The sequence below is a fragment of the Rana temporaria genome, chromosome 8 (assembly GCF_905171775.1).
Source record: "Rana temporaria chromosome 8, aRanTem1.1, whole genome shotgun sequence".
NCBI lineage: Eukaryota > Metazoa > Chordata > Amphibia > Anura > Ranidae > Rana > Rana temporaria.
Genome location: NC_053496.1, coordinates 170,586,790 through 170,613,945, shown reverse-complemented (window position 1 = coordinate 170,613,945; position 27,156 = coordinate 170,586,790). Strand labels below are relative to the sequence as shown.

Genomic DNA, 27,156 nt, shown 5'->3' with positions numbered 1-27,156 from the left:
TCCACGCGGCTTCCTTGTTTTGCGTTCCAAAAGCCGGATGGTGCTGCGTATTGTCCTCCCCGCGGCCTTGCGTTCTTAGTTCCGCCCTCCAACTCTCCGCACATTCCATGCCATTGAACAAAAAAGTTGTTCAGCCGCTTTTTACGTTGCTGGAAGCGTGTTGTCTCATTATCCTATTGCCATTTTTTTTGTTTTTTCACCTCCAGATGACTTTAATGGGGTTTACACAACCACTTAAAACTTGTATTTGTGTCGTTCCTCGGGGGTGGGACTTGGTGCTGGGCTACTCGTTGGGATACTTTTGAATCTACATGCCACCACCATGCTGCCTCTTATAGAGTAGTAGTCAGCAGTCTGTCAGCTTCAGGAGGGCCTTGTATGCTTTGCCCTCCATTGCAGTTCAACCCCTATCTGCGGCCGGCCTAGGGTTGCCACCCGTCCGAATCGTGTGTCTGGTCCCTGAAACCCTGGCACAATAGTCATAATGGATTGTGGCTCCCTAAGTAACCGAGTATCACAACTGCAGAGTGCATAAGGGAGCGCACCAGCTAGGGTGATCACATCTCCAAACCATTCAGGGACACCCCCGACAACAACCCCCCGCACCCAAAAAAATGAATTCCTTTTTTTCACACATTTCTTTTTAGACAAACGTTCCAGCCGCAGAGTTCTCATGCACTAGTGGCTGAGGGCTCTGCTCCTTGGGGGTCTTGCCTGCAATACGAGGCTGCCAAAGGCCAGATAGAGGAGGGGGCCGGGAAATCAATTATCAGTATCCTTTAGTGTCCCCTCAGTTCTCTGTGTGTCACCTTTATTGGTGACCCCTTAGTTCTCTTTGACTCCTTCATCAATGTCCTCTCTGTTCCTTGTGTGTCACCTTTATTAATGTCCCCACAGTTCCCTGTGTCACCTTCATTAATGTCCTCTTAGTTCCCTGTGTGTCACCTTTATTAACATGCCCCGTGTCACCTTCATTACTGTCCCCTCAGTTCCCTGTGTCACCTTTATTAATGTCTCCTCAGTTCCGTGTTTCACCTTCATTCCTGTCCCTCCACTTCTCTGTTTCACCTTCATTACTATTCCCTCAGTTAAATGTGTTACTTTCATTACTGTCCCCTCAATTCCCTGTGTGTTTGCTTTCTAAGTGTCCCCTCAGTTCTCTCTGTCACCTTCATTAGTGTCTCCTCAGTTCCCCGTGTGTCCCCTTTATCAGTGTCCCATCAGTTCTCTGTGTCACCTTCATTAATGTCTCCTCAGTTCCCTGTGTGTCACCTTTATTAGTGTTCCCTCAGTTCTCTGTGTTACCTTCATTAATGTCTCCTCAGTTCCCTGTGTCACCTTTATTAGTGTTCCCTCAGTTCTCTGTGTTACCTTCATTAGAGTCCCCTCAGTTCCCTATTTTTCCACCTTCATTACTATTCCCTCAGTTCTCTGTTTCACCTTCATTACTATTCCCTCAGTTGAATGTGTTACTTTCATTGCTGTCCCCTCAATTCCCTGTGTGTTTCCTTTCTAAGTGTCCCCTCAGTTCTCTCTGTCACCTTCATTAGTGTCTCCTCAGTTCCCCGTGTGTCCCCTTTATCAGTGTCCCATCAGTTCTCTGTGTCACCTTCATTAATGTCTCCTCAGTTCCCTGTGTGTCACCTTTATTAGTGTTCCCTCAGTTCTCTGTGTCACCTTCATTAGTATCTCCTCAGTTCCCCGTGTGTCCCCTTTATTAGTGTTCCCTCAGTTCTCTGTGTTACCTTCATTAATGTCTCCTCAGTTCCCTGTGTGTCACCTTTATTAGTGTTCCCTCAGTTCTCTGTGTTACCTTCATTAATGTCTCCTCAGTTCCCTGTGTGTCCCCTTTATTAGTGTTCCCTCAGTTCTCTGTGTCACCTTCATTAGTGTCTCCTCAGTTCCCCGTGTGTCCCCTTTATCAGTGTTCCCTCAGTTCTCTGTTACCTTCATTAGAGTCCCCTCAGTTCCCTATTTGTCACCTTCATTACTATCCCCTCTGGTGGGGTCCCTCAGTCGGGCGGGAGGAGGAGAAGTCGGGCAGCCAATCTGAGCCAGCAGTGGAGCAGCACACAGAAGACTATCACATCAGTCCCTGCGGCAAGTCACTCCCTCCCTCCCAATGCCGCCAGAGCGGAGAAGGAGGAGGTGGGTGGAGACTTGAGCTAAGCAGCACTAGGTGCAGGCCTCGCTCACTGGTTACTAGACATCAAGCGGGGGTGGCCCTAGCAACCAGCTTTGACAATGTTGCTGGTAGGGTGGCGGTGTCCTCTATTTCATTCTGGGACACTGTATTGTCCTGGAATAAAGGTGCCTGGGTCCAAGGACGGATATGCCAATTGTGGAACAGTCCCAGGCAATCCGGGACACAAGGGCACCCTAACACGGGCCCCATCCTCATACACGGAGACGAGAGAGGGCTTGATCTGCTCCTCCTCCCACCCCTACCCCTCTGTCTGCCCGCCCTCATCTTCAGCTTGGCGTATCTGGGGGCCAGTGACCTGCTTCCAGTCTGCTGCAAGTCCATCCCCGCCATCAGGGGCCCTGATGAAGAAGCAGGCTGAAGCTTAGGCCCAGAGTCAGTCTTCTACAAGCGCTCACTATTATAGGAACGTGACAATCTGCTTTTGGAGGATTCTTAATGGCGACCCCATGCTTCTGGCAAGCCTAAAAGGTTGCAGTTGCTGCCCAAGCAGTAAGTGAAGGGAAACTGTCCAATCAGGACACCTATTGCAATGACAGACGTCAAAATGGGATACCCCCTAACTCTGAGGCCCTGTACACACGATCGAACATGTCTGCTGAAACTGGCTCCGCAGACCAGATCCGACCGTGTGTACAGCCTAGCAGACAAAACTTTTAAAGCAGGCTTTAAAACGTATCTGCTGGAAACCCGTCCGTCCGACATGTCCGCTGGTTAGTACGCTTAACCAGCGGACCGAAATCTCCCGCATGCGCCAAATGTATTCGACGCATGCGTTGAAGCATTTTACTTCCTGGTTTGCGGACGTGGCGGCGTCAACGTCACCGCGCTGTCTGTCCGCAGGGATTTCGGTTTGATGGTGTGTACAACCATCAGACCAAAATCTCCTAGCAGACATGTCCGATGAAAACGGTCCGCGGACCGTTTTCATCGGACATGTTCGAACGTGTGTACAGGGCCTGAGATGTTCTCCCACTGTTTTGGCAGATAATCTTTATAGTGGGGACACAGACAACTAGGGTTGTCCCGATACCATTTTTTTAGGACCGAGTACAAGTACCGATACTTTTTTTCCATGTACTCGCCGATACCGATACTTTTTTTTAAATGTGTCCCCAAATGCAGCCATGTCCCCCCACATATTGCAGCCATGTCCCCCCATATATCCAGCCATGTCCCCCACATATATCCAGCCATGTCCCCCCCCCACATATTGCAGCCATGTCCCCCCATATATCCAGCCATGTCCCCCCACATATATCCAGCCATATCCCCCACATATATCCAGCCATGTCCCCCCCCATATATCCAGCCATGTCCCCCCACATATTGCAGCCATGTCCCCACATATATCCAGCCATGTCCCCCCCCATATTGCAGCCATGTCCCCCACAAATATGCAGCCATGTCCCCCACATATATCCAGCCATGTCCCCCACATATATGCAGCCATGTCCCCCCACATATATCCAGCCATGTCCCCCCACATATATCCAGCCATGTCCCCCCACATATATCCAGCCATGTCCCCCCACATATATGCAGCCATGTCCCCCCACAAATATATCCAGCCATGTCCCCCACATATATGCAGCCATGTCCCCCACATATATCCAGCCATGTCCCCCCACATATATCCAGCCATGTCCCCCCACAAATATATCCAGCCATGTCTCCCCCCACATATTGCAGCCATGTCCCCCCACATATTGCAGCCATGTCCCCCCCCCCATATTGCAGCCATGTCCCCCACATATATGCAGCCATGTCTCCCACATATATGCAGCCATGTCCCCCCACATATATCCAGCCATGTCCCCCCTATATGCAGCCATGTCCCCCCCCCCATATTGCAGCCATGTCCCCCACATATATGCAGCCATGTCTCCCACATATATCCAGCCATGTCCCCCCACATATATCCAGCCATGTCCCCCATACCTAGATGATGATGATGCTTCCGCGTTAATCTGCGTGCAGGGAACATTACAGCTTTCGTTTGAATAGCTGTGTTCCCCGCCGCGCCATGTATAGACACTCCCCCTTGCTCAGGATTGGACAGATCACCCGTCCAATCCCGAGCAAGGGGGAGTGTCTATACGCTGCGCGGAACACAGCTATTCAAACGAAAGCTGTAATGTTCCCTGAACGCAGATTAACGCGGCGGCAGCTTTGCGGTATGCAGCGGAGGCGGGTTTGCGGCGGGGGGGGTAACAAGTATTCGGCCAGGCATCGGGGACATTTGCGGGAGTACAAGTACTCCCGCAAATACTCCGTATCGGTCCCGATACCGATACTGGTATCGGGACAACCCTACAGACAACAATAAAACATGCAGGAAAAGTTCCAGATAAAAGTTTAGTCCAATTGGAAAAGTTTATTCCAACAACAGTCTCTTTACATATCCAACACATTAAAGGTCATCAAATAAGTGTGAAACGTGTCAACCATCTCTCTCACTCCCCCTTGTGTGGATTTCTGTCTGTTTTTATGGATACAGTTTGTTATTAATAAAGATTCATTCAGAAGATCCTAGGTGTGCAGCGTTCCGGGTTTCTCCATTGTGCGATGCAGATGCGATTTGGACTGACATCCTTCAATGCTGAATAAGTAGAGTCCTGTGAATTGGGCTTACCTGGAGCAGCAGGAGTTTATTTAATGCATTTCAGGGCTGCAGCACTTCATCAGGGCTTAAATGCAACATACACTATATTACCAAATGTAATGGGACGCCTGCCTTTACACACACATATGAACTTTAATGACATCCCAGTTTTAGTACATAGCGTTCCTTATTGAGTTGGCCCACCCTTTGCAGCTATAACAGCTTCAACTCTTCTGGGAAGGTGTTGGTGCCAATACTACGTGGGCACTAACAGGCAGGAGAACGGTCCCTCACTGCTGAATTAAGGCCCTTGAAAACTCTGGAGGAACCCAAGGTTTTTAAGGAACCTTGGTTGACATAGACTGTTGCTTCTTGACCATACTAGGTCAATGAGAGGAGGGTTTACTTGCACTGGTGGCCAGTTGGAAGTGAGTGGTGTTGGTGCCAATACTACATGGGCAGCACCAGGCAGAACAGTCCATCATTGTTGAATGAACCCCTAGCAAACTCTGGAGGAACCCAAGGTTTTCACTGTACTTTCGATGAGAAAGGCTGTTGGTCCTGACCATACTGATGGCCAATGAGAGGAGGGCTTCCTTGCACTGATGGTCAGTGGAAAGAGTGAGAGGTGTTGGTGCCAATACTACGTGGGCACTACCAGGCAGGAGAACGGTCCATCACTGCTGAATTAAGGCCCTTGAAAACTCTGGAGGAACCTTGGTTGACAAAGACTGTTGCTTCTTGACCATACTAGTGGTCAATGAGAGGAGGGTTTACTTGCACTGGTGGCCAGTTGAAAGTGAGTGGTGTTGGTGCCAATACTACATGGGCACCACCAGGCAGAACAGTCCATCATTGTTGAATGAACCCCTAGTAAACTCTGGAGGAACCCAAGGTTTTCACTGGACTTTCGATGAGAAAGGCTGTTAGTCAATGAGAGGAGGGCTTCCTTGCACTGATGGTCAGTGGAAAGAGTGAGAGGTGTTGGTGCCAATACTACGTGGGCACTACCAGGCAGGAGAACGGTCCATCACTGCTGAATTAAGGCCCTTGAAAACTCTGGAAGGAACCCAAGTTTTTCATGGAACCCTGGTTGAGAAAGGCAAATTCATCTCGAATTTCCATATATTATGTGAATGTGAACACTACATCAATGGCCATGTCTACTGGACAAAAACACCCATCCCCCCCCCCCTCCTGGAAGATGATGTATTCCCTAGCCCAGTATTATATAACATTTATCTAGAATGCTTTTATCCCTACAAATTGGACATTTATGATTGGCTGTCCCACATGTGAAACTGATGGCCATTGGAGCACTCTGCCTTCACGGACACGCTAGACCCAACAAAGAATTTTTTTAACTTCCCTATGCGCCCGTTACAGCCGTCGTCGGCGAGGCATCGGCAGTACATTAAAAGTTTATCCAGGCAGCTGTCGAAAACGATGTACTTGTTTTCGGACATAGGATCCGACGAGTTGCTAGTCCCGGGAATTTCCACCCCGGCCAAGTCCGTGTCCTCAGGCTTGATGCCAAGTTCCCCAGACTGCTCTCCATTGGCCTCGTATTCTTCTGTTACGGAGGAGTTGCTTCTTGCCCGTCTTGAGGTAAGTTCTCCATCAGGATTACATGAAACAGGGAGAACTAATGGCTTCTCCTCCTTTGGCGTGGGCCACGAATTGGAACATCCTACGTCGCAAACACCTACCACCTCTGTAGACCTGGATTTTGGAAATTCGAGAAGACCATTGAGATTGGAAAAAGACCCAATTCCCGATGGTTGATGTTGAGATAAGTCAAGAGTACTGTCTTTTGTGGGAAGCGACTCTGCGGTCATCAGTAGTGCTTTGGACGGATATATTGTGGTTCTTACCACAGAGGGCAGTTGGGTGGCCGATCTGGACTCCTGCTTGCAACCGCATGGCCGCTGATCCTCTTTGCTTCTTTCCGTCTGGACCTCCTTGTGTCTCATGCTGATGGTCTTGTCCGTGAGGGTGGCCTTGTGTCTCTGGCCAGGAAAGTATTCTGTGTTTGTTCCAAGAGTTCTGGTCCTCTTTAGTGGAGGTAAAGCCTCACCAATGCTGCCACTCCAATCTGCGTTCCATGGCCGTCTCCGAGTATAGGGATCACCGCGGGGTATATAGTAGCCCTCTTCTGAAATTAAATAAGGACTAGTTAGTGGAAGCGGATCGTCTTCTAGTTTGACGGCCCCCATGTCCATCGTTGTGGGGGCACCACCTACGCCTAGTGTCAGGTTTGGTGGAGGAACTTTCTTCTTTCGGGGTTTATACGTCTTTGGTCTCAAGGCCTTCATCTCGATGGTCTTCTTGTCGGGAAATATGGAAGGTAAGGCTTCCTTCTTCAGAGACACCAGCATCCCCCTCTGGTAGTAGCAGTCCATGGTGAAATGCTGGGAGCACATGCGGTACAGACCCTTTGCCTTCCCCGCCAGGATCTTCTGGCAAAGCTCATCGACGTTCCCAAATTCTTGCTTTGTGGCTTGTGCCGTGGCCAGGAGCCAGGACTTGATGGCGGCGAGGTCCCCCGGGAAGGAGTGGAGGATGATGTTGGGGTCTTTCTTCTTCCATGAGAAGTTGCAGCCCTTCACGATGCACGACGGCATCCTGCCCTACAAGCGCGCACAAGAAATGAGACAAAAAAATCAATGTGGGAAGGCTCTATACATAGAATATTTAACCACTTAAAGTGGAGTTCCACCCATTTTTTTATGTTTGTCTGTGCTGCATGCTCTAATCTCATAGGGCCCAGATTCAAGAAGCACTTGCGCCCGCGCAACCATAGGTTGCGCGGCGCAAGGGCTTACTTGCTCCGGTGTAACGAGTGCTCCTGATTCAGGAACCTCGTTACACCGACTGCAGCCTAGGATCTGACAGACATAAGCCTCCTTATGCCTTCACATCCCAGGCTGCATTCTTGCGTTGGCCGCTAGGGGGCGTGGCCTTTGTGATCGGCGTATAGTATGCAAATTGCATACTACCACCGATTCACAAAAGTTGCGCGGGCCCTGCGCATGCAAGGTACGGAGTTTCCGTACGGCGACTTTAGCATAAGGCTGCTCCTGCTAATAGCAGGCGCAACCAATGCTAAAGTATAGCTGCGCTTCCCGCTCGCGACGTTCAAATTTTACGTCGTTTACGTAAGTGAACCGTGAATGGCGCTGGACGCCATTCACGTTCACTTAGAAGCAAATGACGTCCTTGCGACGTCATTTGCCGCAATGCACGTCGGGAAAGTTTCCCGACGGAGCATGCGCTGTTCGCTCGGCGAGGGAGCGCGCCTAATTTAAATGATTCCCGCCCCCGGCGGGATCATTTACATTAGGCAGCCTTACGCACGGCTGATTAACATATCGCCCGCGCAATTTACGGAGCAATTGCTCCGTGAATCGCGGGCAAAGCGCAATATTTGCGTGGGCGCAGAGAAAAATTTTTGCTCTTTGCCCACGCAAATATTGCGCAATTCTACCTGAATCTGGGCCATAGTGTTTAGAATGGACAATTTTTTTTTAATTTGTTGCTTGTAAATACCTTTATTTTGTAGTCCTTCATTACTTCCTCCTCCTTATTTGCCTAGGCTATTTGCAAGGGTTTCTGGGATAGGCATCATGTTTCCCAGTAGTCCTTGCAAACCTGACTGAAACCTATTACATTGCTTGTGCACTGAGCATGTGCGAGATATGCAAAGCTGAAATCCAGGAAGTCATACAGTCTGGCTTCATGATGCCCACACTTAAGATGGCCACGGTCTATTTATCTAGATTATAAACTATTTAAATGCTGTAACAACCTAACAAAACGGACCTTAGTTTACAGACTAACTTTTACTAGAATACATTAAGCTTGTGTATTACAGAAGTATTTATATTTAAAAAGTGAAATTGTGGGTGGAACTCCCCTTTAAGGACCCCTTCACGCCGATATACGTCAGCAGAATGGCACGGCTGGGCACATCCATGTACGTGGCTCTTTAAGCCCATCCGTGGGGGCGCGCGCTCCCGCGACCCGGTCCGAAGCTCCGTGACCACAGCCGCGGGACTCGCGAACCCGATCGCCGCTGGAGTCCCGCGATCGGTCCCCGGAGCTGAGGAACGGGGAGAGCTGTGTGTAAACACGGCTTCCCCGTGCTTCACGGCTGCATCGATCGAGTGATCCCTTCATAGGGGGACACAATCGATGACATCACACCTACAGCCACACCCCCCTACAGTTAGAAACACACACGAGGTCACACATAACCCCTTCAGCGCCCCCTGTGGTTAACTCCCAAACTGCAATTGTAATTTTCACAGTAAACAATGCATTTTTAATGCATTTTTTGCTGTGAAAATGACAATGGTCCCAAAAATGTGTCAAAATTGTCCGAAGTGTCCGCCATAATGTCGCAGTCACGAAAAACAACGTTGATCGCCGCCATTAGTAGTAAAAAAAAATATTTTTATAAAAATGCAATAAAACTATCCCCTATATTGTAAACGCTATAAATTTTGCGCAGACCAACCGATAAACGCTTATTGCGATTTTTTTTACCAAAAATATGTAGAAGAATACGTATCGGCCTAAACTGAGGAAAAAAAATATTTTTTTATATATTTTTGAGGGATATTTATTATAGAAAAAAGTAAAAAATATTGCATTTTTTTCAAAATTGTCGCTCTATTTTTGTTTATAGCGCAAAAAATAATAACCGCAGAGGTGATCAAATACCACCAAAAGAAAGCTCTATTTGTGGGGAAAAAAGGACGCCAATTTTGTTTGGGAGCCACGTCACACGACCGCGCAATTGTCAGTTAAAGCGACGCAGTGCCGAACCGCAAAAACTGGCCGGGTCCTTTAGCTGCATTTTGGTCCGGGTCTTAAGTGGTTAAGATCGATACAGGAGGGGGAAATTATTATTGGATCCCCTGCAGATTTTCTACGTTTGCCTACTTACAAAGAAATTAAGGGTCTATAACAGGGTTTGACAAATTTGCTTGGAATCTAGGAGCCAGCTAAAAAAGTTAGGAGCCAGAAAACGCGCCCCGTCCCGACGAGCTTGCGCGCAGAAGCGAACACATACGCGAGCAGCGCCCGCATATGTAAACGGTATTCAAACCACACATGTGAGGTATCGCCGCGATTGGTAGAGCGAGAGCAATAATTCTATCCATAGACCTCCTCTGTAACTCAAAACATGCAACCTGTAGAATTTTTTAAACGTCGCCTATGAAGATTTTTAAGACTAAAAGTTTGATGCCATTCCACGAGCGGGCGCAATTTTGAAGCGTGACATGTTGGGTATCATTTTACTCGGCGTAACATTATCTTTCACAATATAAAAAAAAAATTTGGGATAACTTTACTGCTGTCTTATTTTTTAATTAAAAAAAAAAGTGTATTTTTTCCCAAAAAAAGTGCGCTTGTAAGACCGCTGCGCAAATACGGCGTGACAGAAAGTATTGCAACGATCGCCAAAAAATACCAACAAAGTAGTTGCCGTTGTCACGGTAACAGGGGTGCTGCAGCACACTGTTCAGCACGCTGGAAAATTTCTGCAATTCCCCAACACTCCTCCCGAAAACAGAGCGCCATCGCTCCACCCACTGCGCCCCAATACACCAGAGAGGGAATGGTGGACGGTACAGCCAGGACTAGCAGATAACCGATCACCCCCCCCCCATTTCTAACACACAGCCTGAGTCTTCTCTGTCACTAGAGTGTCAGCTCTGCAGACAACTGTCTCTCCTCCCCCTTCCTTTCCTCCACCCCTCCCCCTGCATCTCTGACCCATACAGGAATCCCATATATACCTTTCTCCGCTCCCTGCTGCTACACCCTTCACCTGCGGCTTCAATCCGCTCACTGCGCAAGCGCAAGGGGCTGGACGCTACTGACGTAAGAGGCGTCAAGCGCGGATGCGGAAATGCGTAAACCGCCATGATAGATATGGGCACAGCTCACTAAAATGAAAAGAGCCGCTGTTTTGGTATCGCGGGGCTGGACGTTAAAGGTTAAACGGCCCCGTTACCTGGAGCTGCTTCCGCTCCCCAAATTTACAAGAGCCACTGTATTGTCACAGTTTGCTGCACCTGACTTCCGCGTTTGCGTTTCATCTGCCGGAAGCCTGTGCTCTCCCTCTGCTGGTTTCCTGTAAGAACTGCAGCCTGTGTATCCAAAAACCAGCGAAGGCGGTAGCCAATCAGCGGCTAGCTCGGTTGCTAGGGAAGCTGTTGCTACGTTTGGAGGAAAAGGAAAGGAAGGCCGACCGGAAGAGCGCCGATCGCTTGGAACGCAGAGCGGCGCAGCCGCTGGAACGCAAAACCCGGAAGAGGTTGTAGATTAGAAGAAAACACTTCCTGATCTTGGGAGGATATGGTGGTAATGGCTTTTTTCTTCGCTTTTTAATGCTGTTCTGTTGTTGTGGTGGCTGGAGGGGGAGCTGTAATGGTTATGTAAAGGGATTGGGGGACCTTTAGGGAGGGTTGTAAGTAAGATCTGCTCATTATCTGTAAGGGGGGAGGCCATATTATCTGCTTATTCATTACTGCACTGCACTGAGCCTTTGCTGATGTATCTGAAGCCGGTTATGGTGGAAAGGCGTGATGTCGTTCTTTATTACGTTGCCAGTTTACATGCATGCTAAAAGGATGGCGACACCTGGCAGCAATTGCTTGTCAATGAATTTTAAGGATATTCCTTGTGGATGTTCACGCCCATTGGTTGCCATGGATACCAAGACCCCCGAGACGTGCGATGGACTTAGACAAGCAGAATATCCCCCAACCCGCGCGTTCCCGAAACTGGCTGTAGATGTCAATGGGTGCTTCCGCGACCACCGGCTGGGAACTGAAGACGTCAAAACCGTTAACTATGTCACCAGCACACCATGGATCTGAGGGACGGGAACAAAGCTTCATTCCGCCATCACATCATGGTTACAAAGGCAACGTTTTGGAACCCCCGCAAGACCCCTTCAATAATCCCAACCCTACCTCACTTCTCCGACGAAGGTGTCCTACGAGACTCCGTCACATCGACTTTGTAACCAGGATGTGATCGTGGAATAACGCTTTGGACCCGCTTTGGACCCGTTGAACTGCTGATCCGCGGTGTGCTAGTGACCAAGTTCTCCCTTTGAAGGAGTTAGAGCAAAAAGATTGTCTCCCGGCAATGCCAGTGTGGGTCAGTTGGCTTGTGGGAGGGTAAGGGACCTTGTTAGGACACTGCGAGCACATGACACTAAAGGTCAGTTGGCTTGTGGGAGGGTAAGGGACAGTGTTTGGATACTGGACTCTGTGAGGACTTGACTCTCAGGACACTTGGGTTATGGGAAGATAAGGGACCGTGTTAGGAAACTGGACTCTGTGAGGTCAAATGATGTGTGAGGACGTTACAGCTCATTTGGGATTGTGGAGAGGAGGACAGTAGGACTAAGTGAGAGCATAACGATGTGTGATGAACTGTTGAAGCAACCCAGCACTGGCCTCTCCCTCCTGCCTCCCAAACCTGATTATTGCCCCATTGTTGTGATGTGCTGCCTCGCTGATCAGTGGGTGAGCTAGAGCTCCGCTTTCTTTGTGCCTTTTATTATCTCCATTCTATGACTATGATGTTTATATTTTGTCTTCTGTTACCAGGTGGCTTTATGAATATCGATGTGAAATAGATTAAGCAGCTCTACCACCGACAGAGGCCAGCTGTACAAAGTCACCTGCTGCAATGGACAAGGACAGTCAGCCCGTTGCAGAGAGGATACTAAACCTCGCCATTGAGATCATCTGCCTGCTGACCGGAGAGGTGAGGAGGATTCTGGGAGGTCACATGACATCACTCTTATCTCTATTAATAAAACACAGACCTGACCGGAGAGGTGAGGAGGATTCTGGGAGGTCACATGACATCACTCTTATCTCTATTAATAAAACACACACCTGACCGGAGAGGTGAGGAGGATTCTGGGAGGTCACATGACATCACTCTTATCTCTATTAATAAAACACACACCTGACCGGAGAGGTGAGGAGGATTCTGGGAGGTCACATGACACCACTCTTATCTCTATTAATAAAACACAGACCTGACCGGAGAGGTGAGGAGGGTTCTGGGAGGTCACATGACATCACTCTTCTCTCTATTAATAAAACACAGAGCTGACCAGAGAGGTGAGGAGGATTCTGGGAGGTCACATGACATCACTCTTATCTCTATTAATAAAACACAGAACTGACCAGAGAGGTGAGGAGGATTCTGGGAGGTCACATGACATTGTTTTTGGTTCTATACAGAGATTCCCTGCTGTGAAGTCTGGAGATCTGGTGACCATCGCAGTGCCTCCACCTGACTCCCTGACGGTGGAGAGGAACAGCGAGCAGAAGATCCTAGAAGTCACCCAGAAGATCATTGCGCTGCTGACAGGAGAGGTGAGCGGTGCCGGGAATTCTGGGACATTATCCAGTAAGCGATGTGTCTGGATGGTGACTGTATCATTTTGTATGTCAGGTTCCTAATGGCTCTGAGGAAGTCGAGGTCTCCATTTCGGTGGAGCAAATTGTTCTTCAGGAGGCAGAGAAGACCCTGGAGAAGGACCCATTGGTGGAGAATGAACAGATCCCCGAATCTGAAGGTAAGGAGATGTTAAACATGAAGACACAATCCTTGCCTGTTCCATGTTACAGCTAGCAGGGGATTCTGGGAAAGAAAGCAAAGACAACACTCGTGGCATCAGAGGAGCTTTCATTCTAATGTCCCCCCCCTTAGTCACACACTATTATTAAGGACCTCAATACTGCACACTTTCACCCACTTTCTGCCCAGGCCAATTTTGAATGACAATTGCGCAGTCATGCAACACTGTACTCCTGTGACCACTTTCTGCCCACACTATTGCCGAATCATGTCCACAGCGTGGGGCTTCCAATAGACGTCCTCCCCGTGATCGCGCTGCTCCAGCATCCCTTCCGACTCGGCTGATTACAGAGCAGAGTAAAGGGCCAATCACAGCTAATCGCGGAAGTAAAAAAAAGAAACATTTATAATTTGCTTTTACATTTAAATATTTTTTTTTTTACGATTTTATTTATTTATTTTTCGTAACCAGAGCAGTACAGTGTCACCATATGACTAGCCGTGGTGGTGATCCGTGACACTAACTTGTCCGGTCATAGTATGTAAAAAATAAAATTAATAATAATTTGTTCTCATTTTTTCTTTTTACATTTTTGTTTTATGATTTTTTATTTGTTTTAAACATACTGGGGGAGATTCAGATAGAGATATGACGGTCGGATCTATGTGGCTGATTCATAGAATCAGGTTCCGCATAGATCTCCCTAAGATCCGACAGGTGTAAGTGACTTACACTGTCGGATCTTAGGCTGCAATCTCCCGCTGGCCGCTAGGTGGCGCTTCCATTTGTATACGCGACGAATATGCAAATGAGGAGATCCGCCGATTCAGAAACGAACGCCCGCCCGTCGTTTTTTTTTTTTACGTCGTTTGCGTTCGGCTTTTTCCGGCGGAAAGTTACCCCTGCTATATGCGGCGTATCCTATGTTAAGTTTGGCCGTCGTTCCCGCGCCGAGTTTTGAATTTTTACGTTGTTTGCGTAAGTCGTTCGTGAATAGGGCTGGACGTAATTTACATACACGTCGAAACCAATGACGTCCTAGCGACGTCATTTGGAGCAATACACGCTGGGAAATTTAGCCGGCGGTGCATGCGCAGTACGATCGGCGCGGGGACGCGCCTGATTTAAATAGTAAACTCCCCCTAGCCGCGGAATTTGAATTCCGCCGGGGGATTTACGATCCGCCGGCGCAACTTTAGAGGCAAGTGCTTTCTGAATACAGCACTTGCCTCAAAAACTTGCACTGGCGGATCGTAAATAAGATAGATTACGCAGATCTAAAGATCCGCTGATCTATCTGAATCTACCCCACTGTGACTAGAGCAGTACACTGTTACCATAGTGAGGCTGTACTACTCTGGGGAAGTTAACAGTTTTTTTTTTTTTCGTTTTACACACTACGATTTCTTATATTAGTGATGATCACCGTTATAAGCAATCATTTTTCATGGCATTGCATTCATTCTATTCATTGTGTACTGTTGTGAAGCTGTAATTGGCTACAGGTATTACATTGTACAGATGCACTGTGATTGATACTGTCTATACCATGTGATCACCGTGACCAATCACAGTGATCAGCACAACGGTACAGAATGAAGGGCTATGAATGAAAGCCATTCATTGCATACTACTGTCATGCAATCTCTGTGATTGGTCAGATGTACGCAATGAATGGCATTTTTTTTTCATTGTGTACTGTTGTGTTGATAACTGACCATGTCTGTACAATGAGCACTATGACCAATCGGTGATCAACACAACATTACACAATAAATAAATAAAAAATCGTGTACATCTGTCTGTGATTGGTCACAGTGATCACTTGGTACGCACTGTGATTGGCCCTGCCTGTAACATGTGATCACTGCGATTGCTCATGGTACAGACATGGTCAATCACAGTGATCACATGTTACAGGCAAGGCCAATCACAGTGCATATGTACCAAGTGATCACTGTGACCCAGGGCTGTCTTAATGAGAGGGCACACCAGGGCACTGCCCAGGGGCCCCAGCTGTATGAGGGGCCCCTGCACTTTCCCCAAAGCAGCTGGTCCTTGAGCCCACACTGCCCCGAAATTGGGGGGGCCCCATGATGGCACTGAGAGTGATAGATACACAGGGGAGGCAGTCTGCCTCCTACCTACTTGATGTCTGTTTACCTGCACTGTCATCATTGTAGGGGCCCATGATGCTATTAAGACGGCCCTGCTGTGACCAATCGCATCGATCACATGACAGATGTACGCCATTATTATTTTTTATTTATTGTGTAATGTTGTGTTGATCACTGATTGGTCATAGTGCTCATGGTACAGACATGGTCAATCAGTTATCAACACAACAGTACACAATGGAAAAAAAATGCCATTCATTGCGTACATCTGTCATGTGATCGGTCACAGCGATCACATGGTACAGATGCACTGGGATTGGCCTTGTCTGTACTGTGTGATCACTGTGATCGGTCACATTGCACAACAGTACATAATGAATGAAAGCCATTCAATGTGTACAACTGTCCTACAACGCTGTGATTGGTCAAATCGATCACATGGTACCGGCCCAGTACAATGATCTGTCATCCGCTGTGACTGGTGGACACAGCGGGTGACAGATCGTGCCGCAGAATGGTGCAATCAGCTGTCAGTAGGCCTGGTGGGCAGCAGGTAATAGCTCTGACTTATACCGTGGTGCTATACAGAGAACACTGAAGCGTTCACACCAGTCTCGGCACCAGAAGAGCTTACACTCTAATGTGCCCCCACAGTCACATGCTATTATTATTATTATTATACGTTTTATTTTAAAGGTTTCAGTTTATCTTCTTCTTCTTTGCAGATTTACTTGAGCCCACAAGCACCCCTCTAGTCCCCGATGCCTCTGTCCCCTCTCCGGCCTGCTCTAACGAAGTCCAGAACAGCAACGATCAAGAAGACAGCATGTCCACCATGTGCGATCCCATCATGAGCAAGTTGGACCTAAACTCGGCGGTGGACTTTTCATCGTGCGACGAGGGAGACCTTTCCGACGGCGACACTGCTGCACCCATCGAGGAGCAACAAATGCCTGTTTGTACGGACGATTCACAGACTGTGGAGAGGACGCCGTCTACCCCGGGTGGAACCGACTCCCCACAGCCAGCCGCTACTTCCGCAAGCCAATTGCCGTCGGCTACTGCCGGTGTAGATGTGGAGGCGCCAACCTCAACCGAGCCTTTGCAGCCTACCACCAATCATGTGCTGTCTACGCTGACTCAAATGGACCATGTGCAGTCTACCAATCCTATAACATCTACGTATGTCCGGACAGACCACCCAACGTCGGCAGCTGCCGCAGCGGACAATGTGTCGTCTACGGTGACTGATAAAGACCACCTGCCACCTACACCGGTTCAGGCTGGTCACATACAGTCCTCGGGTACAGACAACACCCAGGCAGCAGTTACTCACACACAGTTCAACACCCTTTCAGCCATCTTTACCGATCCCACACAACCTACCGGTGCAGACCTAGCAAATTGTACGCCCGCCAAGGAACCCGCGCGGAAGCCACGAATCTTCTCCCCGGATAAAAAGCCCATGTGCCCCGACTGCGGAAAGTGCTTTCGGTGGCAGTCAGAAGTCCTGTTCCACCAGAGGAAGCACACGGGCGAGAAGCCTTACTGCTGCGCCAAGTGCGGCCAGTGTTTCAGCCGCATCCCGCATCTGGTGATCCACGAGCGCAGCCACACAGGAGAGCGCCCCTACATATGCTCCGAGTGCAAGAAATGCTTCGGCAGCAAATCCGAACTCAACGAGCACCGCAAGAGGCACCGGGGGTTGAGGATCCATCCGTGCCCGGATTGCGACAAGGCTTTTATCACCAAATCGGACCTGGGCAAGCACAAGCGCAGCCACACGGGGGAAAAGCCCCACCCGTGCTCCGTATGCGGCAAGTGCTTCACGTTGCGCTCTGGCGTCATCCGCCACGAAAAGACGCACACGGGCGAGCGGCCGTTCTCGTGCACGGAGTGCGGCAAGGCCTATGTCAGCAATTCGGAGCTCATCAACCACATGCGGACTCACACGGGGGAACGGCCTTTCACCTGCCTCGACTGCGGCAAGTGCTTCTACAGCAGCTCCGACCTCATGAAACACCGCCGGTGCCACTCGGGGGAGAAGCCGCACGCCTGCTCCGTCTGTGGCAAGTCTTACACCTCCAAGTCGGTGCTGTACCGGCACCAGAAGATCCACACCAAGGTCAAGCCGTTTACCTGCGACACCTGCGGCAAGTGCTTTACAAAGGAAAAGACTCTGGAGAACCACCAGAAGATTCACAAGAAGATCAAACCGCACTGCTGCATGGAATGCGGAAAAAGCTTCTACAGGCCCTCGGCGCTGACCAAACACATGAGAACCCACAATCCTTAGGGAGCTTTATCTGTGCCCAGGAAACCGCTCAAAAGTGTACTGAACGTTGATCATGCCACTTTTTATTATGTGAATGAGGCTTAAGTTGGGACCTTTTTAGGACTTCAGTGGTCAAATAGAGCATCGTGTTTCATCTCCTTCATTGATAAATTTGTACATGTTGACATTTATATTTAAAAAAAAATCAATTTACCAAAAAAGTATGTTTTTGTTCTGCCTGGAGTTTTGTGAATACAGCTGGTGAGCAGAACATGACCAGCCTCCGACTATGCCAATTTTATTGCTCTAAGCCCAGTCAGCAACCTTCCATCTACTTCGTCTCCTCCCCACCCCGTCCTCCATTAAATCGTTGTAGGCATCACCCAACCTTCCATCTACTTCATCTCCTCCCCACCCTGTCCACCATCACATCGTTATAGGCATCGCCCAACCTTCCATCTACTTTACCCCCTCTCCAACCCATCCACCATCACATCGTTATAGGCATCAACCAACCTTCCATCTACTTCACCTCCTCTCCACCCCATCCACCATTACATCGTTATAGGCATCAACCAACCTTCCATCTACTTCACCTCCTCTCCAACCCATCCACCATCAAATCGTTATAGGCATTGCCCAACCTTCCATCTACTTCACCTCCTCTCCACCCCATCCGCCATCACATCGTTATAGGCATCACCCAACCTTCCATCTACTTCACCCCCTCTCCAACCCATCCACCATCACATTGTTATATACATAACCCAACCTTCCATCTACTTCACCTCCTCTCCAACCCATCCACCATCACATCGTTATAGGCATCACCCACTTCACCTCCTCCCCACCATCACATCGTTATAGGCATCACCCAACCTTCCACCCACTTCACCTTCTCTCCACTTCATCCACCATCACATCGTTATAGGCATCGCCCAACCTTCCATCTACTTCACCTCCTCCCCACCATCACATCGTTATAGGCATCACCCAACCTTCCACCCACTTCACCTTCTCTCCACTTCATCCACCATCACATCGTTATAGGCATCGCCCAACCTTCCATCTACTTCACCTCCTCCCCACCATCACATCGTTATAGGCATCACCCAACCTTCCACCCACTTCACCTTCTCTCTACTTCATCCACCATCACATCGTTATAGGCATCGCCCAACCTTCCATCTACTTCACCTCCTCTCCACCCTGTCTAACATCACATCGTTATAGGCATCGCCCAACCTTCCATCTACTTCACCTCCTCTCCACCCTGTCCACCATCACATCGTTATAGGCATCGCCCAACCTTCCACCCACTTCACCTTCTCTCCACTTCATCCACCATCACATCAGTCTAGGCATCACCCAACCTTCCATCTACTTCATCTCCTCCCCACCCTGTCCAACATCACATCGTTATAGGCATCGCCCAACCATCCATCTGCGTAAGTCGTCCGTGAATAGGGATTTACGTCCACGTCAAAATCAATAGGCCCGTGCGCAGTTAGAAAAAAACGTCAATCACGTCGGGTCAAGCCTCATTACCATAAAACACGCCCCCTCAGACGAATTTGAATTAGGCACCTTTACGCCCGCCCGCTTTAGGCATACGCCGCCGTAACTTAGCAGGCAAGTACTTTGAGAATCAAGTACTTGCCTCGCTAACTTACGGCGGCGTATGCCTAAACACGCTAAGCTACGCCGCCGCAAAGTTGCGGCAATCTTTCTGAATCTACCTATTGGACTTAGTTGGTCGCTCTCATTAGACTTTACAGTATCTCACAAAAGGGAGTACACGCATCACATTTAAAAATATTTTATTCTATCTTTTCATGTGACAACACTGAAGAAATGACACTTTGCTACAATGTTGTGTAGAGAGTGTACAGCTTGTATAACAGTGTACATTTGCTGTCCCCTCAAAATAACTCAACACACAGCCATTAAAGCGGATGTGCCATGGGAACAAAATATTAAAAGCCAGCAGCTACAAATACTGCAGCTGCTGACTTTTAATATTAGGACACTTACCTGTCCTGGAGTCCAGCGCCGATCGCAGCAGAGGACGAGCGATCGCTCGTCACTCTGCTGCTCCCCCCGCCATCCACGCTGAGGGAACCAGGAAGTGAAGCGCTGCGGCTTCACTGCCCGGTTCCCTACGGCGCATGCGCGAGTCGCGCTGCGCCCGCCGATTGGCTCACACGCTGTGTGCTGGGAGCCGAGTGTTCCCAGCACACAACGGGCGACAGACGGGATGTGACGGAATGCCCGTCTTTCGCCCGTAGCGTGTGGCCGGAAGTGGGTGCAAATACCTGTCTTTAGACAGGTGTCTGCACCCCCCTCCCCCCTGAAAGGTGTCAAATGTGACACCGGAGGGGGGGAGGGTTCCGATCAGCGCAACTTCACTTTAGGGTGGAGAACCGCTTTAATGTCTAAACCGCTGGCAGCAAATGTGAGTACACTCCTAAGTGAAAATGCCCAAATTGGGCCCAATTAGCCATTTTCCCTCCCCGGTGTCATGTGACTTGTTAGTGTTACAAGGTCTCAGGTGTGAATTGGGAGAAAGTGTGTTAAATTTGGTGTTATCGCTCTCACTCTCTCATACTGGTCACCGTGGCAGCTCATGGCAAAAAACTCTCTGAGGATCTTTAAAAAAAAAAGAATTGTTGCTCTACATAAAGATGGCCTCGGCCAGTGATGGCGAACCTTGGCACCCCAGATGTTTTGGAACTACATTTCCCATGATACTCTAGTACACTGCAAAGTGCATGAGCATCATGGGAAATGTAGTTCCAAAACATCTGGGGTGCCAAGGTTCGCCATCACTGGCCTAGGCTATGAGAAGATTACTAGGACCCTGAAACTGAGCTGCAGCACAGTGGCCAAGACCATGCAGCGGTTTAACAGGACAGGTTCCACTCAGACCAGGCCTCGCCATGGTTGACCAAACAAGAGTGCACGTGCTCAGCGTCATATCCAGAGGTTGTCTTTAGGAAATAGACATATGAGTGCTGCCAGCATTGCTGCAGAGGTTGAATGGGTGGGGGGGGGTCAGCCTGTCAGTGCTCAGACCATACGCGGCACCCTGCATCAAATTGGTCTGCATGGCTGTCGTCCCAGAAGGAAGCCTCTTCTAAAGATGATGCACAAGAAAGTCCACAAACAGTTTGCTAAAGACAAGCAGACTAAGGACATGGAATACTGGAACCATGTCCTGTGATCTGATGAGACCCAGATAAACTTATTTGGTTCGCCCCCCCTTCTTCGTCTACCCAACTTCACTGGCCACCATGAACCAACCCCACTCATTCTTCGTCATTCACCTACATTTATTGGCCACCAACGACCGACCCCATTCCTTCATCATCTACCCACCTTATCAGGCCACCACATACCAACCCCATTCCTTCTTCGTCATTTACCCACATTCATTGGCCACCGATCAAGCCTATTTCTTCTCCATCATCCCCCCAACTTCATTGGCCACCACCAACTGACACCCCCCTTCTTCATCCACCAAACTTCACTGGCCACAATGAACCAACCCCATTCCTTCGTAATTCAACCACATTCATTGGCAACCACTATAAACCCCATTCCTTTTTCATCATCCACCTACCTTCATTGGCTACACTGACCAATCCCCTTCTTTTCTAATCATCCACCAACCTTCAATTGCCGCCACCACCTACAACCCCTCACCTTCTCTTTCATGCATTCACCCTTATTGGCCACCACTGACCAACCTCCCCTTTCTGCACCGTCCAACCACCTATATTGGCATCCACTGATCAACCCCATGTCCTTCACTGGCAACCCACCTTGATTAGCATCCACTGATCAACCCCCAGTTTTTGTACTGACCAATCCCTGCCTCCTTCATCCACCCACCTTCCTTGGCCATCACTGACCGACACCCCCCCCCCTTCATCATCCACCAACCTAGCCACCACAAACCAAGCTCATTCCTTCTTCATCATCCACCCACAATCATTGGTCACCATCATCCACCCAACTTCACTGGTCACCACCGACTGATACCCCTCTTCTTCATCCACCCACCTTCCCTGGCCACCACAAACCAACCCCATTCCTTTATCATCCACCCACATTCATTGGCCAACACCTACTGACCTCATTCCGTCTTCATCATCCACCCACAATCATTGGTCACCAAATAGCCAACCCTATCCCTTCTTCATCATACACCCAACTTCACTTCATCATCCACCCACAATCATTGGTCACCATCATCCACCCAACTTCACTGGCCACCACCGACTGATACCCCTCTTCTTCACCCACCTTCCCTGGCCACCACGAACCAACCCCATTCCTTTATCATCCACCCACATTCATTGGCCAACACTGACTGACCTCATTCCTTCTTCATCATCCACCTACCTTCATTGGACACATTGACCAACCCCCTTCCTTCTTAATTATCCACCCACCTTCAGTTGCCACTACTGACAAACCCTACTCCTTCTCCATCATCCAACCACCTTTTTTTGGCCAGTACTGACCAACCTCTTCCTTCTGCACCATCCACCTACCTTCATTGGCATCCACTTATTATCCCCGTCTTTCTTCATTGTCCACCCATCTTCATCAACCACCACTGACCAATCCCTCCCTCTTTGTTCATCATCCACTCGTCTTCATTGGCCACCACCAACTGACCCCATTCCTTTTTCATCAACCAACCACCTTCATTGGCCACACTGGCCAACCCCTTCCTTCTTGATCATCTACCCACCTTCGATTGCCACCACAAAAAAAAAAAATCCTTTGTCATCCACCCACCCTTTTTTGGCCACCACTGACCAACCTCTCCCTTCTGGCATCCATGCGTCGGGACCCTTCGGGGGAAGACCGCGCTATATTAAGATACCTCTCAACTCAACTCACTGATCATCCACCTGTCTTTTTTAATTGTCTGCCCACCTTTATTGACCAACCCCTCCCTCCTTCCTTATCATCTAGGTGTCTTCCTCAGCCACCACTAACCAAGCTCTTTCTCCTTCATCTTACACCCACCTTCATTGGTAATGTTGGAAGTGCTGCTTCCGGTGACCTGGATTTTAACTCCCAGCATCCCTTTCAGAAGTCTCCAGGCCATTGTGATGTGCAATGAAGATGGACTGGACTGGCAGTAAAGGAGTGAAATGCCTCATGGGTAACAACGCTGGTGCTAGAGGCAGCATCATGACTTACCTCTTACGGCTGCGGCTAACAGGAGAAGGTGACAACGCTGTGGATATTTTCACAGCCGCACTACAGGGTTGTCACCCTTTTGCAGGAAATGACTTAAACTTCATTATACTAACAGGTATTAATGGGGAGGGAATGGCATTTTAGTTATTAAAAGCACAAAGATATAACACCATAGTTGCCAACAGTCCCGATTTGCCCGACCCATGTCCAAGTCTGAGCCTGTCCCAGAACATAGGCTTTGTCGTGGGCAGGGGCGGGGTGTGCTGGGGGGTGTCTGATACCCCATAAAATGGATGCACCGCTCTGCTGTCACCTGGTGCGGCATGCGCATGGTCGCCGTGTCACCCCAGCCCGCCCACATAGCAAGTTCTCTCTCTCCCTCTTATTTCTCTCTTTTTTTCTCCCTCCCTCTTTCTTTCTTTTTGCCTCCCCCTCTCTCTCTCCCTCCCTCCATCTCTCTTCCCTTCTTTCTCTCTCTCTCCTTCTCCCCATCCCTCTTTCCATCTCCCTCCATCCCTTTTCTCTTTATTTCTTCCTCCCTTCATCATAGGGTGACCACGTGTCCCGGATTGCCCGGGACAGTCCCACATTTTGCAGGTCTGTCCCGGGCACCTTCATTCCCGGACAATACAGTGTCCCCGGAATGAAACTGACACAGCCACCCCCCAAGCCAAATTAATGCCCCCAAAAAAGGCCGCCACCTCATCGCTTTACTCACTGACAGTACTTGTCCTGGCCGGGAATGCCTGGAAGAGGACAGTCCCCGCCCCCTGCTTGTGATTGGAGAAATCATAAATCCTGCCTCTTGTGTCCAATCACTGTGCTTTGATTTGTTACACCACAAGCTGATTTTTGGGAAGGGAGGGTGTCCCTGAATGGTAGTTTGGAAATGTGGTCACCCTACTTCATCCCTCTTTTTCTACATGCCTCCCTCTTTCTTCCTCTCTCCCTCCATCCCTCTTTCTCTCACTATCCCTCTTTTTATTACTCTTTCTTTCTCCCTCTATCCCTCTTTTTCCCGTTTATGTCTTCCTTTCTCTCTCTCTCTCCTTCCCTTTCTTTCTTTTTCTCTCTCTCTCCCCCCTCCATCCCTCTTTTTCTTTCCCTATATATTACCACATTCTCCACTATGTAAGTCATCTCAGACTTTAGTTAACCACATCCCCTTTAAGCCACGCCCCCAATATTTAGCATAATTTATAGCGCAATAAATAAAAACTGTAGAGGTGATCAAATACCACCAAAATAAAGCTCTATACGTGGGTAAAAAAGGATGTCAGTTTTGTTTGGGTATAGCATCGCACGACCGCGCAATAGTCCAGTTAAAGCGATGCAGTGCCGTTGATCTGCCGTGCTGGTTCCAGCTATGGTATTTGTTCCCCGTGTCGCCCAGCTATACAGTAGGTACAAGCAGCCACATTTGCTGGCTGCATAGCATTCATGCAGCGATTGTTCTTTGCAAATCATTTGGAAAAGGGTCACAAGAATCTTTTTTTTCTCAGTTGCCTTAAAGCGGTAGTAAACTCTATGAAAAAAAAAAACACCTTTCCCTGACCGATGGAGTAGGGGCAAGGCTCTCTGCAGCAAAGATAACCAGAATCTTCCTATCATTCCACCCCCCCCCCCCCGCCCCCAGGCTCCAGATTAATAGAGAGAAGTTACGAGACTCCCAGCAGCTTAGACAAGTGGACACCTCCCCTTTTTTCTGTAGGGCCCCAGCAGTGAAAAATCTGTCACAAGAAACTTTATGGCTCAGATAACCGGTCCCTTAGCTACTTCTTCTGTAGGCTTTGGGCTGCTGAAGTGAAAAGTCCCAGACTCTGCAACTGATATTATCAGAGATTCTACTTTTTTTATTTTTCTTCTCTGAAGGCTCTCAATTATTGAATTGAGGAGGCACATACATTTCTGCAGCTCATATGACCTAAAGCAGGCTCCTGATCAGTGCGGTACAGCAGGCTCCTGATCAGTGCGGTACAGTAGGCTCCTGATCAGTGCGGTACAGCAGGCTTCTGATCAGTGCGGTACAGCAGGCTCCTGATCAGTGCAGTACAGCAGGCTTCTGATCAGTGCAGTACAGCCGGCTCCTGATCAGTGCAGTAAAGTAGGCTCCTGATTAGTGCAGTACAGCAGGATCCTGATCAGTGCAGTGAAGCAGGCTCCTGATCAGTGCAGTACAGCAGGCTCCCGATCAGTGTAGTACAGCAGGCTTCTGATCAGTGCAGTACAGCCGGCTCCTGATTAGTGCAGTACAGCAGGATCCTGATCAGTGCAGTGAAGCAGGCTCCTGATCAGTGCAGTACAGCAGGCTCCTGATCAGTGTGGTACAGCAGGCTCCTGATCAGTGCAGTACAGCAGGCTCCTGATCAGTGTGGTACAGCAGGCTCCTGATCAGTGCAGTACAGCAGGCTTCTGATCAGTGCAGTACAGCCGGCTCCTGATCAGTGCGGTACAGCAGGCTCCTGATCAGTGCGGTACAGTAGGCTCCTGATCAGTGCGGTACAGCAGGCTTCTGATCAGTGCGGTACAGCAGGCTCCTGATCAGTGCAGTACAGCAGGCTTCTGATCAGTGCAGTACAGCCGGCTCCTGATCAGTGCAGTAAAGTAGGCTCCTGATTAGTGCAGTACAGCAGGATCCTGATCAGTGCAGTGAAGCAGGCTCCTGATCAGTGCAGTACAGCAGGCTCCCGATCAGTGTAGTACAGCAGGCTTCTGATCAGTGCAGTACAGCCGGCTCCTGATTAGTGCAGTACAGCAGGATCCTGATCAGTGCAGTGAAGCAGGCTCCTGATCAGTGCAGTACAGCAGGCTCCTGATCAGTGTGGTACAGCAGGCTCCTGATCAGTGCAGTACAGCAGGCTCCTGATCAGTGTGGTACAGCAGGCTCCTGATCAGTGTGGTACAGCAGGCAGTGTGGTACAGCAGGCTGAACCTCCGACCCTTCACCTTGGGTTGAATACAATCAAGGTGAGATGTATGGAGACAAAGAAGGCTGAGCTTGTGCATAGGGGTGGTAGTATTGATTCCTTATCCCAGCAGGGTCCACCAGAGGCTCTCATACCAGGAGATCTGCCTGATTCTCCTCCCTGTAATACATTATTTACTAATTCCTTTGGAAAACCAAATAGGGCGACAACATAAATAAAGATGATTCCATTCCAGGTTGTCTTATAGATTATCCACCGGCCACGGGATGTATTCCTCCTGGTATCCGTTCCTCCTCTTCATCACTAGGATACTATTGGGGAGAAATGCATTGAAGGAGTATCAGAGGGTCTGGCAGTGAGCGATAGTCCACAGCCTGGCTTTGTGAGTTTGAACAATTTTCAATAAAGCTTCAAGAAACTGAACAGCATAAAGCGGCCTGTTTGGGTGTAGGGTGACACCACAATGCAGGTAGGATCAGTGAGGAGAGCTCTGAGAGCTGATTGGAGGGAAGAGAGACACCCAACTTCACACAGCACACAGGAAGGGAGCCGAGGCCATACCTCCCAACTTTTTGAGATGGGAATGAGGGACACCTATCAGCAAAAGTATGCAGGCATAGGACACGCCTCTTTCCACACCCCTTAAAGGAGAATTGTACAAAAAAAACAAGATTGGGTAACCACACAAGTGCTTTTTTTTTTAACCACTACTTTTGCTTTATATTGGCTTTTGGAATTTACAAATGCAGCAATATAGAAATCAGATGAAGGGTTTAGCGCTGCAAAACACCTTTTGATAGATAAAAAGTGCATTTTATATACAACTATATAGATCAGACCAAAATGAGGGACAGAGGGACATTGCTCCGAATCAGGGACAGTCCCTCGAAATCAGGGACAGTTGGGAGCTATGGCCGAGGCTGTCAATCACAGGTTGTGTGCTGGAGGTCCCTTCCCTGCCACCTTTTTTTCTCTTGGTGTCAGGAAAACTTGTCAGAAGTGATTCATGCTGATAGTAGAGGAACGAAACAGTAGACAGAAATGACACTTGGTGCTTTGGATCGAGACAAGTATACACTATAGAGGGATATGCTTTGGTTATATTTAATGGCCCAGATTCAGGTAGAATTTGCCCATCTGTTACGGAGGCGCAGGGCAGCGTTTTTGCCCTGCGCCCCCGCAAATT

The 27,156-nt window shown here is 49.0% G+C and overlaps 2 protein-coding genes across 2 annotated transcripts; one reads left to right on the top strand and one right to left on the bottom strand.

Moving 5' to 3' along the window:
* Window positions 1-4,975: 4,975 nt before the first annotated feature.
* Window positions 4,976-10,722, bottom strand: LOC120909387. Its single transcript, XM_040321147.1, has 2 exons — window positions 10,616-10,722; window positions 4,976-7,438 (listed from the first exon to the last, which is right to left on the bottom strand). Exon 2 carries the CDS (start codon window positions 7,430-7,432, stop codon window positions 6,083-6,085), a length of 1,350 nt encoding a protein of 449 aa, XP_040177081.1. The 5' UTR covers window positions 7,433-7,438; window positions 10,616-10,722; the 3' UTR covers window positions 4,976-6,082.
* A 344-nt stretch (window positions 10,723-11,066) lies between these two features.
* LOC120909361 (oocyte zinc finger protein XlCOF22-like) lies at window positions 11,067-18,047 on the top strand. Its single transcript, XM_040321116.1, has 5 exons — window positions 11,067-11,183; window positions 12,443-12,602; window positions 13,091-13,225; window positions 13,305-13,428; window positions 16,274-18,047. The coding sequence occupies exons 2-5, from the start codon at window positions 12,525-12,527 to the stop codon at window positions 17,842-17,844; spliced, it is 1,908 nt and encodes a 635-aa protein (XP_040177050.1). The 5' UTR covers window positions 11,067-11,183; window positions 12,443-12,524; the 3' UTR covers window positions 17,845-18,047.
* Window positions 18,048-27,156: the final 9,109 nt, after the last annotated feature.